We start from the raw sequence: 12,718 nt of genomic DNA, 5'->3' as shown, positions 1-12,718 counted from the left end.
ACAATAGACTTTTACCTGACACACATTTATTAGCTTTTATCTGTGCTGTTTTCATAATAAAAACTAAAATTAAAATGTGCGGTCGTGTTTGGGAGCATTCATGTATAAATATATCCAGATATACTTGTCGGCTTATCAGGGGGCGGCTCTCTGACATAGCGGCCGCTGCGAACGTGAATTGCGTGAATGAGCATGATGCCATCATGAGCAAGTACATGAGGTCTGTACTGCTGCACCGTATATACACACATTGAAACTATAACATATAAACCACATAAACTGTATTGAGGTACGGACCACTGCAGACCAGATGCGCTAGCTAGGAAGGATAATGCGGGCCCGGCCACTCCTGCTACTCCAACCGGCGATTCGATGATTTGTGGTGGGGGAAAGCAAGAACTACGGTAAATAAGACCGCAGGTGGAGAGGATCTCCAGTTGGTTATTTCCCTGTCGTTCCGCTCGGACGATACAGCTTCTTGATTCAATCTATTATCAATTTTCATGTTTTTTGATATTACAAAAGAGTGGTATATCATTGATAAAAAATACTTGTATCGTGTCGCTGAAAAAAATTGGTATTAGATTTAAAAAAAAACAGGTATGTACTACATGCTGTATAAACTTGACGCTTGAAATTTGTTTTTACCTTCCTCTATTCATTTTTCCCCCTCAAAAAAAACATCATAACCATAGTCATAATAATCATGAATGACGCATCGATAAAATTTGATTCAATCAAGGATGACTTGAAGGTCAATCCAATGAATATTAGATACAATAGTAAATAGAGAAATAAGTCCTAGTTGCGTTTCAGTTTAGTCCAACTTGTGTTCTCTCCATTCTCATCGTCTCTGCTCCTTGCTCTTCGTTCCCCAACATTCCCAACAGTCCTACAAGTGAGAAAACAGTGATAAGTGCGATATGAGCCGGCTCTCATTGGCATTCTATTCATGAAAATTAATGCTTGAACGACATAGCAGGAGAGAATAAAAAAAGAAAAAGATGGATACGGTGGATTGACGTGACACGTCGGGACTCAGGAGACGCGATAAATGTCAATGACACAATTGTGACTCATATATACCTATAAACGAATATCTCGCGTGTCTTTTGCTAGTCGATACAACTTGGGGATTGAGGGGTGAGCTAAAGGTTGCTCTGGCTGACCTTCAAATCAACCATTATTTCCTGGCAGATCCTGGTGCAGATTATAAAATATCGACGAGAAAGAAGAATGAAATGAACATTATGCCAGTGTAGTAAAGAGTGTTATGTGATTACGACATGACACATGACATTCAATAAAATTTTATAAAATATTTAGCCATCAATCGTTTTATGACGATAATATCTCCTCGTGATTAGATGTTACACGCGTCTGTACGAGAAGACTCTGGTCTCATTAATTCCAACAAGATAAACTCGTTATTCTCGACTTGCCTGCCGTCGTCTGCCTATTAAAATTAATTGTAGTATAGCTTAAGCACGAAGCGAGCACACGTAAAATTATAAAAGTAATATAAAAGTGATTGAAAGGTCCATAAGTTGATCTCGTTATTTTTCTCCTTATAGAGATGTATTCTATATTGGTAGCCAGTCTTTTGACAGTAGTCGGGGCACAGATCCTGTACCCGGACGATTTTGAGAGGATGAAGTCAACAATTGAGGCGACTCAACGGATAAAACCAAATCCCATTCCCCAATCATATCCATCCTCAATTCCAACCATGTACCCTTCCAGTTATCCAATCGCACCGTACGCTGGTGGTCCTTTACATGCGAAACAGGCATCCAACGTATCTCCTATTTTTCTCGTTACGACCACCGCGAAACCAGCATCCAATGCTTTGGGTTCTGCATTTCAAAGTGTCCTGCCTGAACGATGGAGCAATCACGTTAGTATTTGCCAATTATTATTAGAAAAATAAAATGCTTACCTTTTCTGCTGTGTGATATCCATTAATAATGGCTTCCTTAATTTAGGTAAATAATTTGATATCGAGAGGTATAATGAAATTCGCAATCGACATCGATAACGCAATAGTAAACATGAAGGAGAGATTGACCCCTGGTAATACGGAGAACGTGGTGTTTTCCCCTTTAAGCCTAGCTGGGACCATGGCAATGGTGTTGTTGGGCTCAGCTGGGACAACATTCCTACAAGTTGCACGTATCCTTGGCCTGGAGGCCGGAGTCGATATCTCAAGACACTCAGAAGTTGTTCACCAAATGTTTGGACTTTTACTCGACGGTGTCCAAGTCAGTCCTAATTCCACCGTCAGAGTTCACGTGGCCAGTGCAATTTTTGTCCAGGTACGAAATAGAGAAGCCAGTTTAATAGAATCTCTGCATTATTTACAAAATATATTATACGATAATCACGAACCAGTTAATGAAACCTGTTCGTCCAAACGATATTTTTGCAGGAAGGCTATCCGATCCGTCCAGAGTTCAAGGCAGTCAGTGAAAAGGTTTACAAGAGCGAAACCATCAATCTTGACTTTATGAACCGTGCAGCTGAGGCGCAGGAAAAGGTGAATGCATGGGTGAGACAGAGGACCTATCAGAAGATTAACGGGATCCTTTCAGAACCTCCACGTTATGATACCAAAGTCATAATAGCATCTGCCCTTTATTTCCTTGGTGAATGGACTCAACACTTTATCGAAGGTGCAACTAAAAGGTGAACCAGAATCATTGTATTGACGACGAATCGATCAAGCATTTCCATTAGCAGTCTTAATCCATTCTATTCGTAAATTTCGTCTCTGGAGCCTAATCAAGGAAACCAATCCGCTCTTCCGGTGTAATTCTATACGTATAAAGCCTGCAAAAAAAGTCATGATAGATAAATACAATATCTATTGGACCACGCGCTCTGTTATTATCGCAATAAACAAAAAAGTAGAGAGTTAGCAAAAAATTACACAGCTAAATAAGTTCAGAGAAAAAAACGTTCTCTACAGTAAAGTAAGAATGGATTTCCGTAGATCATGTGCATGAGGCTATAATTAATACATTTTTCTATTACAAAAAAGATTCTCCGACATTGATCGTTCAATAATGCAATAATTTCTCTACCTCTCTCTTTTCTTGCTTACCATCGCGTGTTGTATTAATTTTTTTATCGATGCTACCAGTCGCAATTTCAGTCTTCAGCATCATTATTATTCTTATCTTGATTTTATTCTCCCTATGCAGGAAACCATTTTACGTAGAGCCAGGACAATCGATAGATGTGGACATGATGTACAATGGTGGAAGATTCGCATTTTACATTGACCCTGTTTTGGATGCGAAGATAGTTGCTTTACCCTACAAAGGAGACACGGTGAGTGTACAGTTTAAAACGGAGGAAGGTCAAAGTAGAAATAACGAAGAATTGCCTGTAAATCAATAATTGCATTCCACAGACAACGATGTATGTGGTGTTACCAAATGCGGTAGGAGCTACAGCCTTGAAGAATTTTCAGAGGAATTTGAGTGCCGAATCCTTGGAGACGATGATAGGAAAGATGCAGGTGAACAGTTGTATAATAGGAATGCCAAAGATGAAGCTCTCAAGTTCCTTGAAACTAAACGAAGCTCTTCAAGCTCTTGGTTTAACTTCCTTGTTCAATCCAGCAGAGGCTGATCTCAGCATTTTATCTTCGGGATACGTACCACCTGCAGGAGGTAAAATTTTATCAGATTGCATACGTTATATTTTTTATCTTAAGAAATATAATCATCAAGACGATATAATTTATAGCATTTCCAGGAGCACCGGTTACATCAGCTCAGCCTCAATCTTCTAATACTAGATATACAGGGTCTCCATTGCCCAGAAGGAACGACAACAATGACATTTTGATCTTTTCGAGGTTCAATCCGGAGCAGCAAAATTCTGAAAAGAGAAATTACTTGAGGTACGAGGAGAAAATTGGCGGCTACGCCGTAGAACAGTGGCATAACGGATTTATGATGAAGAAACTTCGTAGAATGCGACGTACCTTACCAACTGCAGAAGAGGATAATATTGGATTCTCAGCCAAAGGTAATGCTCAGACGAGGAAAAAGAGACAGGACAGGCCGATAGATGGTGACTTTTTGGCCTTCCTAGAGTCTCAGAATCTTCCATCGTTTGGTTTGGACAACCTGAGGAATAGCTTGACTGGACATCCAAATCCTCGCTTGTACGCTGATCAAGTCCTTCACAAGGTGGAAATGGACGTCACGGAGACAGGAACAGAAGCTGCAGCCGTCACTACGGTCTCCTTGGAGAGAACCGGAAGTGCCAACACCCTCATAGCCAATAGACCTTTCCTATTTTTCATAAGGCACGATGCTAGCAAGCTTATACTCTTTTGGGGGACGGTCAATCGACCAACACCCAATTACCCCCCTACTACCTCATAAGAGGAATATTCATCCTTCAACGATCCATCCCATTTTCCACTGGCCCTTAAACTATATAGGGTCTTTCCATTATTAGTCAATTCATTCGGCGCACTGCCATATATTTCCTATTTGCCATCTTATTTAATTTAATTAAGATATTATATTTTTATCAGTTTTCTTAAGTTATAAGGATTATTCTTTTTTAAGGAGGCTTTTAAGGAAAGAAAGAGAGAGTGAGAGAGAATACACCAATGTATAAGTTTTTCACTTGTTCAGCTATAAACGCTTCATTCTTATTCAGACTTTGCGTGTCGTTGTGTGCATAAAACAAAATAGTAGAAGAAAATCCTTTACTCTGAAAGGTACTTCGTGTATTTTCGTTTATTCGTAATATTGACTACGCCTTGCTCCTTTATCCCGAATGGCTTGAATTATAAAAAATCGACAAGCCATATCTTTTAATTAATTAGTTCATTAAATTAACTTACTTAGAATACAATTTGACCTTAACGATGATTAGTTGGTGATTCTTGTAACAATGTAAATAGTTTTGTATGACTATGAATCATTTTGTTGATTTTTAAATTGTGTGAGATGGCGAGAGAGAAGGGAAACCCAAAAAGAATATCTCACTGAGTCTCGTCATGGTCGCTTGGCCTGGCGAGATTAAAATCTAGGATCTCGTCGGAAGTTAAGAAGCGGACGTCGCTGTCATCGGAGAGGGCGGAGCCGTTGGTTCCCCTCTTGTACGACTTCCGCCTACGCACGATTACGATACTGATCATTGTCGTTATACCGACCGCGCAGATCGCGCCAATTACCACCAATATTAATGCATAGAGAGGAATCGACGTGTTTTTCGTCACTTCCACCGTACTCTTTGCAAAAGTCCTGTTAGGTTCTAAACAAAAATTAACATTGAGTATTCAGTACATATGATATTAGATATTCAATCTTTTATAGGAAAATGATTCTACCATCCGCTGGGAAAACAACTGTAGATGCTGTACGAAACGGTGTTTCCCTCGTTTCTGGACGTGGAGTGGTTCTTTTGGTCACTGTGGTTCTGGTAACATTTTTTTCAGGTTTCTTAGTCATTCGTAGAATTTCCTTTGTGGTAATAATTGATGGGGTCGTAGCATTTGGATCCAGTTCATCCTTGGGATATGCTGGTATAATTTTCGTTCCATAATTTGTCTCGTCCAAGTTATTCAGTCGACGCGTCGTAGGCTCCTCCGTCAATGCTGAAAATCCACGGCTTTAGTTGATAAACGGTACTTGAAGAATCAATTGAAATAAGAAAATGAGTTGAATTAAGATTATGCAAAACCTAATACACAAAATTCCGCGTAGTCTGGACAGCAGGAAGAATCTTCTACACAGTCGAAAGTACAGGAGCATTTCTCTATTACGTGGATAGGTACTTTCAAGGTTGAAGGAGTAATGTAGTTAAACTCGCATCTGCCTCGGCACGTTTGCATAGCGTTTACTATTTCCACTTGATCTGTGAGGATATAAGGATTGTTGCTTTTACTTCTGAATCAACGATTACTATTATGTTTTGTGGATAGAAATCAATCACCTTTCTTATCGTCTGTTACGGGGCTGACCTCTGTTGTTGATTTTGTGCATTCTTCGCCTTGAAGAATCGCCACATCATCCACTGCAATGTCACTCACATAACTGCTGCCACGAACACCCTCGATTATAATCTAAAAATACTAGAGCTGTAAACAGAAATACAATATCGAGAGACAATATAAATAACAGGTCTCGTATTAACTTGAAAATCTTTGTCAGTTTTCGGTAGTTGGAACCTTCCTTCCTTCCACTGATTGCCTTGATCTCCACTGAGGTTAAACAGCATTATGGAAGATTCGTTCTCTGGCTTCAAGAACAAGCGCAGAGATCCGATCGTTGCTCCATACATGTGATACCTAGAAGGAATCATTTATTTCAATTGATTTACAATGAAAATGAAACATGAAAAATCGTACGTTTCTTAATGTTATAAGGGTACCAGAACGAGAAACATCCGTTTTCTGTGTAGGAGGAGTTGTAAAGTGGTGAAATTATTCTAGCTGTGTCGTTCATGAGTCTTCCCGAAGCTTCAATGTAAAGATAATAACCTACAATCATAATGCAAGCACAGGTAGGAAGAACTCTCGGTTGGATTTAAAATAAAATGTAAAATTTAGACCATCGTTTCCAGCTCCAAGTGTATGATCGTGAGAAGGTCCTGTGCCGATGTGCCAGCTGGGCGTTTCAAAATTTTGCCTTCTCCAATCAAAATCGTGATGAGGATCCTGCTCCCACCAGCAAAGATCTTGCTTCTCGAAATCACAGCTGGTGGATGGTTTCGCGTTTGTATCTGTTAATTATACGTATTACGAATCCTGTTGAATCAATCCTGTACTACTATTGGCCATAAGTAATTACTACAAATACCTCTACACTGCGGAGCTGTACCATTCCACTGCCTTCCATCGCAATAAATCTCTGGCGTCCCAATCAGAGTGTAGCCAGGCTCGCAAAAATAAATTAATATAGCACCGTTATACTTGGGTGCCACTAATGCATGCTCCGGTACAGTATGTATTGGACACTTCGAATCTAAAATACAAATTGATCGAGTTATCTAGTGATTCTCGTTCATACAAAGAAAAATCATAGAATATTGATCTTTGATTGATACACACTGACGCAAACTGGAATTGGCGTATCCCATTGGCCTCTGACACAAGTGGAATATTTATTACCCACTAAGGTAAAACCATCGAAGCAGCTGAACCTAATTATCCTTCCTCGAGCACGTGCCTTTACTCTACCGTTGGCTAATCGCACAGCAGGACAACGAACTAAAGTTTCAATATCATTTTTAATAAACTAGTCTAGACTCTCAGCAAATAATAAAATTATAAGTGGTATTGTTACCTCCTGACCACACTTGTAGAGACTCTATGTAACACTGACTGAACACAGCTAACATCAAAAACAACGTACAATGTCTCATCTTGAAATTTCTTGAGATTCACAGGACAATTGAAAACATCACTCGTATCCACACACAGCGTGATCTGTCAATAAAACAATGAAATTATTAGTTGACTAAGTGTGCGAAGTCGAAGATTAAAACTAAAATTTATTATTAGATGTCTGCTGACTCATTGCCACATCCTGTGCAAGGTCAGTCAAATCTCTCGTACCTTTCGAAGTCAAAACGGAAATCAAACGGGGAGAAAGCGGTGCGCGAAAATTAAAATTCCAGAGCTTTCGGTGGTTACTGAAGAGCTGCGAGTATGAATGGAAAGAAACTTGTTGAAAAAGCATCCCTCCCTCTGATCTTCCAGTGGCCAACCGACAGCGAGACCATTTCCGCTGTTATTGCTAGATTTGTCTCTATCTGCTTCCTGTCCTCTTATCCTCATACTGGAACTCTCAGGCCTTGAATATCCTACGCAACTGCAGGCATGCTGCTTCTTCATATGCTTCACCAAACTGATCGATTCTTCTTGTGTTCTACAATCGGCCAATTCTTGACTTCTTCTTTCTCGCAGACATTTGCAAATAGAAACTGTGAAATATTAATGCTAAACAAATACACACATACATACAGATGCTACCATTGATGGTTTTTATATTATTATAAATCGCGTTGCAAATTTTGTATGGAGGAACCGTTAAAATTCATAAGTAATGGTCCGTACGAAAGTTGACTCATGATAATATTGAAGGATAACGCGTCATTTCTGTTATTGATAATTATTGTCAACGACGCCACGACGTCCATTAGCAACCATTTCCCGTTTAACAATCCCTAATAGAAATTTATTTCTGCTATCCATCGTTATAATAAACGATTTATCGCCTATGCTCGATTAGCTTATAGTAATTGAATAAATTAAAAGATGCTTTTCGTTGCACAATGAAACATTTTATTCCATTCTCTTATCGCTGGCAACACTTCCTAGTATATAATCGAAACACAAATGAAATTTATATTAACTAGCCAGCTCGCAAATAACAAACTAATACTAACATAGCATATATATGTTGAAAATAAATTACAAAAAGAAGCAAAGACCCCCGGGCGCATATAAATCTAAGTATACAACAATAACAATTTTGTATTCCTGGATTTTCTGATTCTTCCTAGAACTTCCCATTTTATTGTTGTCTTATTTAATAATAAGAAACTCGCTCAAAAGTTTTGATTGGTCTCCACTGGATACAATCCATTTAATGTGTATACCTGCAGAAGATATAAGAATCAAAGAGACAAAGAGAAGAAGACGGGAAAAGAGGGTGCATGGGAAAGACAATGAAATAGAAATACAATAAAAGAGAATAATAAAGAATTACTTGTTTGAATTGGCAAGGCTGTACTCCTGACATGTTATAAGCGAATTTAATATCCTTTGCGTCGGATACGAAAACTGGATTTCTACTTGTTTGAGGAATCTGGAAGAGAACAATAGATGGAAAAGGATTTGATAGATTTAAAGATATATTAATTTCAAAGTTCTCACCTGAACAGGTTCTCTCAATTGAGGCACGGCAGGCACGACTGATAGATGCTCGTAATGCTTCGCCATCGAATACTCTGGTTGTGGAAAACTGGGATTTACAACGATTGGCCCTTTAGGAACAAATACCGGGTTGGGCATTTGATTGAAATTCGAAGCTACCACAGCTTGCCCGTTTGGCTGAATATAAACTGGTATCCTCTGAATGCCATGGTTATCCGCTATCGCCAGGTACTTTAAGGGCTGAACAGAATCCTGGAATATCATTCCTCTATTTTGTTGTACATTGATCAGATTCTCTTGACCACTTAATGTCATTAATTGTAAATTATTTACGCCGTTTCTAATAGTTAAATCGGATGACTGCCTTTGGAACAAGAATTGACTCTGGGCAGTGTTCTGATTAAGAACTGGTAGAAACTCTTGGCTCGGCCTTTGAAAGTTCTGAGTGCTTTGCATCTCACGAGATTCTGGGGGCTCGTTCAAGGCTACCACGTAAAACCTTCCGTTATTATTGCCCATAGTCTCAAATCGAGCCTCCCCGTTCTCCGGATAACAAAACGTCTGATGTTGACGTTTCTCTCCAATGTGTTCTCGCTGTACATCTGTGCAACAGAGGTATTTTTTCTTATTAAAGGTCCAGGCAAACCATACGGGGATCGAGAAATAAAATTTAACTGGAGTTTTCTCACCTTTCTCGACTCGAGGCGGTTTTTCATGCTTCTCGAGTGTCTTTAACGTAATGAAATGCGTACCACTATGTTTGATTTTCCTTTGTCTGTTAATCTTTGGCGACACTGCCATGGAGTGCTGATAGAAAGCATCTTTTGGAAGATGCAGCGGATCTTGCGTTCCACCCTGCGTTTCGGTTCGCGTCTTCTCAATTTGGAAAACCTGATGATAATCACTGCTACCTTCATGCTGAGGACTTTGCACACTCGACTTTCTCTTCGTATAAGTGACAATTTTCCTAGCACGACCGATGCAAGTCTGATTGGTGCCTGGAAAATAGAGATTAAAATGATCTTCAATCCACAATCATGATTAACATGCTTTCATTGTCTTACCATGAACAACCTGCGATTCTTGGGAAAGTTTCGCAGGTCTCTGCTCGCGTAGGAATTTTAGGTCGACATTGAAACTTCTAGACTCTCCATGACGAACTTTGAGGCTTCTAGAAGGCAGCTGTCTGGTATCTATATCAGAGATCCTCGGTGATATTGGTTGAATATTGTGAGATTGTTGATGATAGGGTAAGCGAAGATTATGAGCAATAGGGCACATAATACCATTGGGAAAGCAGAAATTTTGAGCCAGCGCCTGCTGCTGAGAATCCCTCGCGTGATAATTGCCACGTCGAAGAATAGCCGGAACGTGCCTGGAAATCTTACCAGTCGGTTTAGAGAGTTGTTGAACCTCCCTGGGAGCGAGAAGTTCCTCTAACTCCTGAATCTCCCTCATTGTTTCCAGCTTCTCTCGTGGAACGTTGTTATTGGAATTGGTCAGATAGCCATCGTCCCTCATCTCATTAGATTTGTTCATAGCTACGTCTCTCAGATATCGGGCCAGCAGATCCTCTCGATTATTGATCTCAAAGTCCTCCGCTCTACAACTGGTGGTATCGTTGACTTTCAACGATAGCAGATCGTCCTGGGTTGATTGCAGGGAATTGTCTGAAGTCCTTGAGCCTTTCTCGTTCCTGGAATTCATTTTTGATGAGATTCTGTGCTCGTTAGAGAAATGAGTTAATCCCTGTTGCTCGGTATCCACAGAATTCTCTTGCCATGATAAATTTGTTGTCTCCAGGTCATCCAGATCAATTTCCGATGATCTGTCACTCAAATCGCGTATTCCATTGAATAATCGTTTCCTTAGATCCAAAGAGAACTCTGAGCCCTCCAAATCATTAGTAGACGGTTTCCTGTAACCCTTACTGTCGATCTTGAATAAAAATTGATTCGACGAATCACTTTTGTCCCGACTCTGATTCGCATTGGATGACTCGCCGTTCCCTTCACTATTTCCCGTTGAAAAATGCAATTTGTTAATAGTACTTTTTCTTGAGGTTTTTTTGTAAAATTCATCTAAGCGAGTTTTTATCTTGTTATCCAAGGAATCGAACATCTTTGATTGTTCCACGCTAAAATCTACTGAGTCATTGGAGAATGAACAGTAAGTTGGGACATCGGTTTTGGTTGATTCTGAGTATGCGGTTTCAATCAGATTTGAAAAATTAAGTTTGCTACGCAAGTCTTGAATCTGTTCAAATTTTCTTCGCGAGGAATCCGCATAGATTGTTCTTAACGTTGCCTTTACCTCTATCAATGGATCTGCAAATATAATAAGACATTATTAAAAAGGAAGTAGTTGATCTATTGAATATTAACTATTACCTGGCATTTTATCGTTTAGAAATCGATTGTAATCAAAATTTTCAGAACATATCAATGACCACACGTCTCTGTACTCGCTTATCGGAGAAACATTCCCTCCCATACCATCCAAACTTAATGGTTTCTTATTTGAAGAATTTTGTTCAACTGGTACAACTTTACTAGGTCCTTCGATACTGGCATTTTTATGATTTGGTTCTGTAATACTTTTGATGAAATTAGAAAACAAAATAATACCTTTATAAACATTAAAAAAAGAATATGGTAATGAATTCAAATAAATCAATGTAAAATACTTTTCATTGGTATCTCCCTGCAGTAATTTAAAAACATCTCCATCTAGTCTAGCTTGATCTGCAGGATTTGTAATATATTGAGCTGCAAAAGAACCAAAATAAATCAATATAAAAGGACTTGAGTGAGAGCTTTTAGAAAATAGTTGCTTACACTTTCTAACTTCTTTACCCTTGGCTCCATTTTTGTAGATACCGACTATCTTTCAAGTAAAAAAAAAAAATGTTAAATATAATTTTTCAAGAATAATTGAATAATTGACAAAAGGAATAGAGGTGTTGGGAAATGGTGAGGTAAAAAATACCAACTGGCTCTGGCAGGATCCGACTGCAAATTTTTTTTCTATTAATTCTTTTTCCCTTGACCACTGCTTGAGTTGCACACTGCTATAAAAATATAAAGAATACAAAATTTAATTACAAATAAAGATAATTATAAGATAATTAAATGAAAATAAACTCACAACATTTTTCTCCCTTTGCTCAACAACATCTTGTAAAGTCTTAGTCAATGCAGTTCTGGTTCTTAGTGTTCTACCATTCATCTTTAAAAAATATATATATGAAATAATCATTGAATGAATGACAGTTTGATAAAAAAATATTAAAATAAAATATTAGAAATGAAGAAATGAAATGTAAAATAATAGAAATTATACCAAAGGTTTATTCACTTTGATAGCCTTCGAGTGCGACTCTTCGAGATCCTTTTTCCTCCGTTTCCTCTTAACTTTAGCATCCTTCTCGGAGATAATCGTACGGTCTCCACTGCTTATAAGTCCATAACGAGCTACCTTTCCCATTTTTCTATATTTCCAGAAGACAAACTTTTTCCTTGACATTCGCACATCTCACGCGCACTGAAAACTTTAGAATCATCCACGCCGACCGATCGGCTAGTGAAATAATAATTTTGTTTTCTTTCCCTGACCTTTCCTTGACTTACAAAAGGCTTACGGGAATTCCGGAGTCGCAGTTTTTCCATTGATCTTTGAAATTTTTGTAAACATGAACATGAACGCAGCAGCGAAAATCATGAAACAGACGAGGAGCAAGCGAAATATTTTTCTCTTAAACTTTGTAAATATTTCGATATCAATTACAATAACAATTTGTCTGCTATT

The 12,718-nt window shown here is 38.6% G+C and overlaps 3 protein-coding genes across 13 annotated transcripts; 1 reads left to right on the top strand and 2 right to left on the bottom strand.

Annotated features, from left to right (window-relative positions):
• The first annotated feature begins 459 nt into the window (after positions 1-459).
• Spn28Dc (Serpin 28Dc) lies at positions 460-4,933 on the top strand. Of its 6 annotated transcripts, XM_066729947.1 has the most exons (9): positions 460-600; positions 1,575-1,897; positions 1,986-2,315; positions 2,429-2,685; positions 3,204-3,333; positions 3,416-3,677; positions 3,754-3,910; positions 3,983-4,038; positions 4,105-4,933. In XM_066729947.1, exons 2-9 carry the CDS (start codon positions 1,577-1,579, stop codon positions 4,398-4,400), a joined length of 1,809 nt encoding a protein of 602 aa, XP_066586044.1. In that variant the 5' UTR covers positions 460-600; positions 1,575-1,576; the 3' UTR covers positions 4,401-4,933. The 6 variants fall into 6 exon arrangements, with proteins under 6 accessions (XP_066586044.1, XP_066586042.1, XP_066586043.1 ...); XM_066729945.1 differs by having other exon boundaries at positions 3,754-4,038; positions 4,105-4,931; XM_066729946.1 differs by having other exon boundaries at positions 3,983-4,927.
• A 68-nt stretch (positions 4,934-5,001) lies between these two features.
• Positions 5,002-8,028, bottom strand: LOC136775296 (uncharacterized). The gene is made up of 11 exons (XM_066729950.1): positions 7,589-8,028; positions 7,317-7,459; positions 7,082-7,240; positions 6,831-6,995; positions 6,583-6,753; positions 6,403-6,511; positions 6,166-6,319; positions 5,965-6,094; positions 5,713-5,886; positions 5,360-5,626; positions 5,002-5,283 (listed from the first exon to the last, which is right to left on the bottom strand). The coding sequence occupies exons 2-11, from the start codon at positions 7,393-7,395 to the stop codon at positions 5,012-5,014; spliced, it is 1,680 nt and encodes a 559-aa protein (XP_066586047.1). The 5' UTR covers positions 7,396-7,459; positions 7,589-8,028; the 3' UTR covers positions 5,002-5,011.
• Positions 8,029-8,292: 264 nt separating this feature from the next.
• On the bottom strand, positions 8,293-12,572 carry LOC136775292 (uncharacterized). 6 transcript variants are annotated; one of them, XM_066729938.1, is made up of 12 exons: positions 12,254-12,572; positions 12,059-12,139; positions 11,904-11,981; positions 11,749-11,797; positions 11,598-11,679; positions 11,302-11,507; positions 10,692-11,238; positions 9,976-10,607; positions 9,601-9,909; positions 8,912-9,513; positions 8,745-8,843; positions 8,293-8,634 (listed from the first exon to the last, which is right to left on the bottom strand). In XM_066729938.1, exons 1-12 carry the CDS (start codon positions 12,434-12,436, stop codon positions 8,584-8,586), a joined length of 2,919 nt encoding a protein of 972 aa, XP_066586035.1. In that variant the 5' UTR covers positions 12,437-12,572; the 3' UTR covers positions 8,293-8,583. The 6 variants fall into 6 exon arrangements, with proteins under 6 accessions (XP_066586035.1, XP_066586033.1, XP_066586034.1 ...); XM_066729937.1 differs by having other exon boundaries at positions 8,294-8,634; positions 8,912-9,163; positions 9,245-9,513; positions 9,976-11,238; XM_066729939.1 differs by having other exon boundaries at positions 8,294-8,634; positions 9,976-10,104; positions 10,198-11,238.
• Between the last annotated feature and the right edge of the window lie 146 nt (positions 12,573-12,718).

Source organism: Prorops nasuta, unplaced genomic scaffold (genome assembly GCF_024137725.1).
Source record: "Prorops nasuta isolate Cenicafe-Biocafe unplaced genomic scaffold, Cenicafe_Pnas_1.2 PNAS00008, whole genome shotgun sequence".
Taxonomy (NCBI): domain Eukaryota; kingdom Metazoa; phylum Arthropoda; class Insecta; order Hymenoptera; family Bethylidae; genus Prorops; species Prorops nasuta.
The sequence above is the reverse complement of the archived record's forward strand: the minus strand, read 5'-3'. Positions and strand labels throughout refer to the sequence as shown.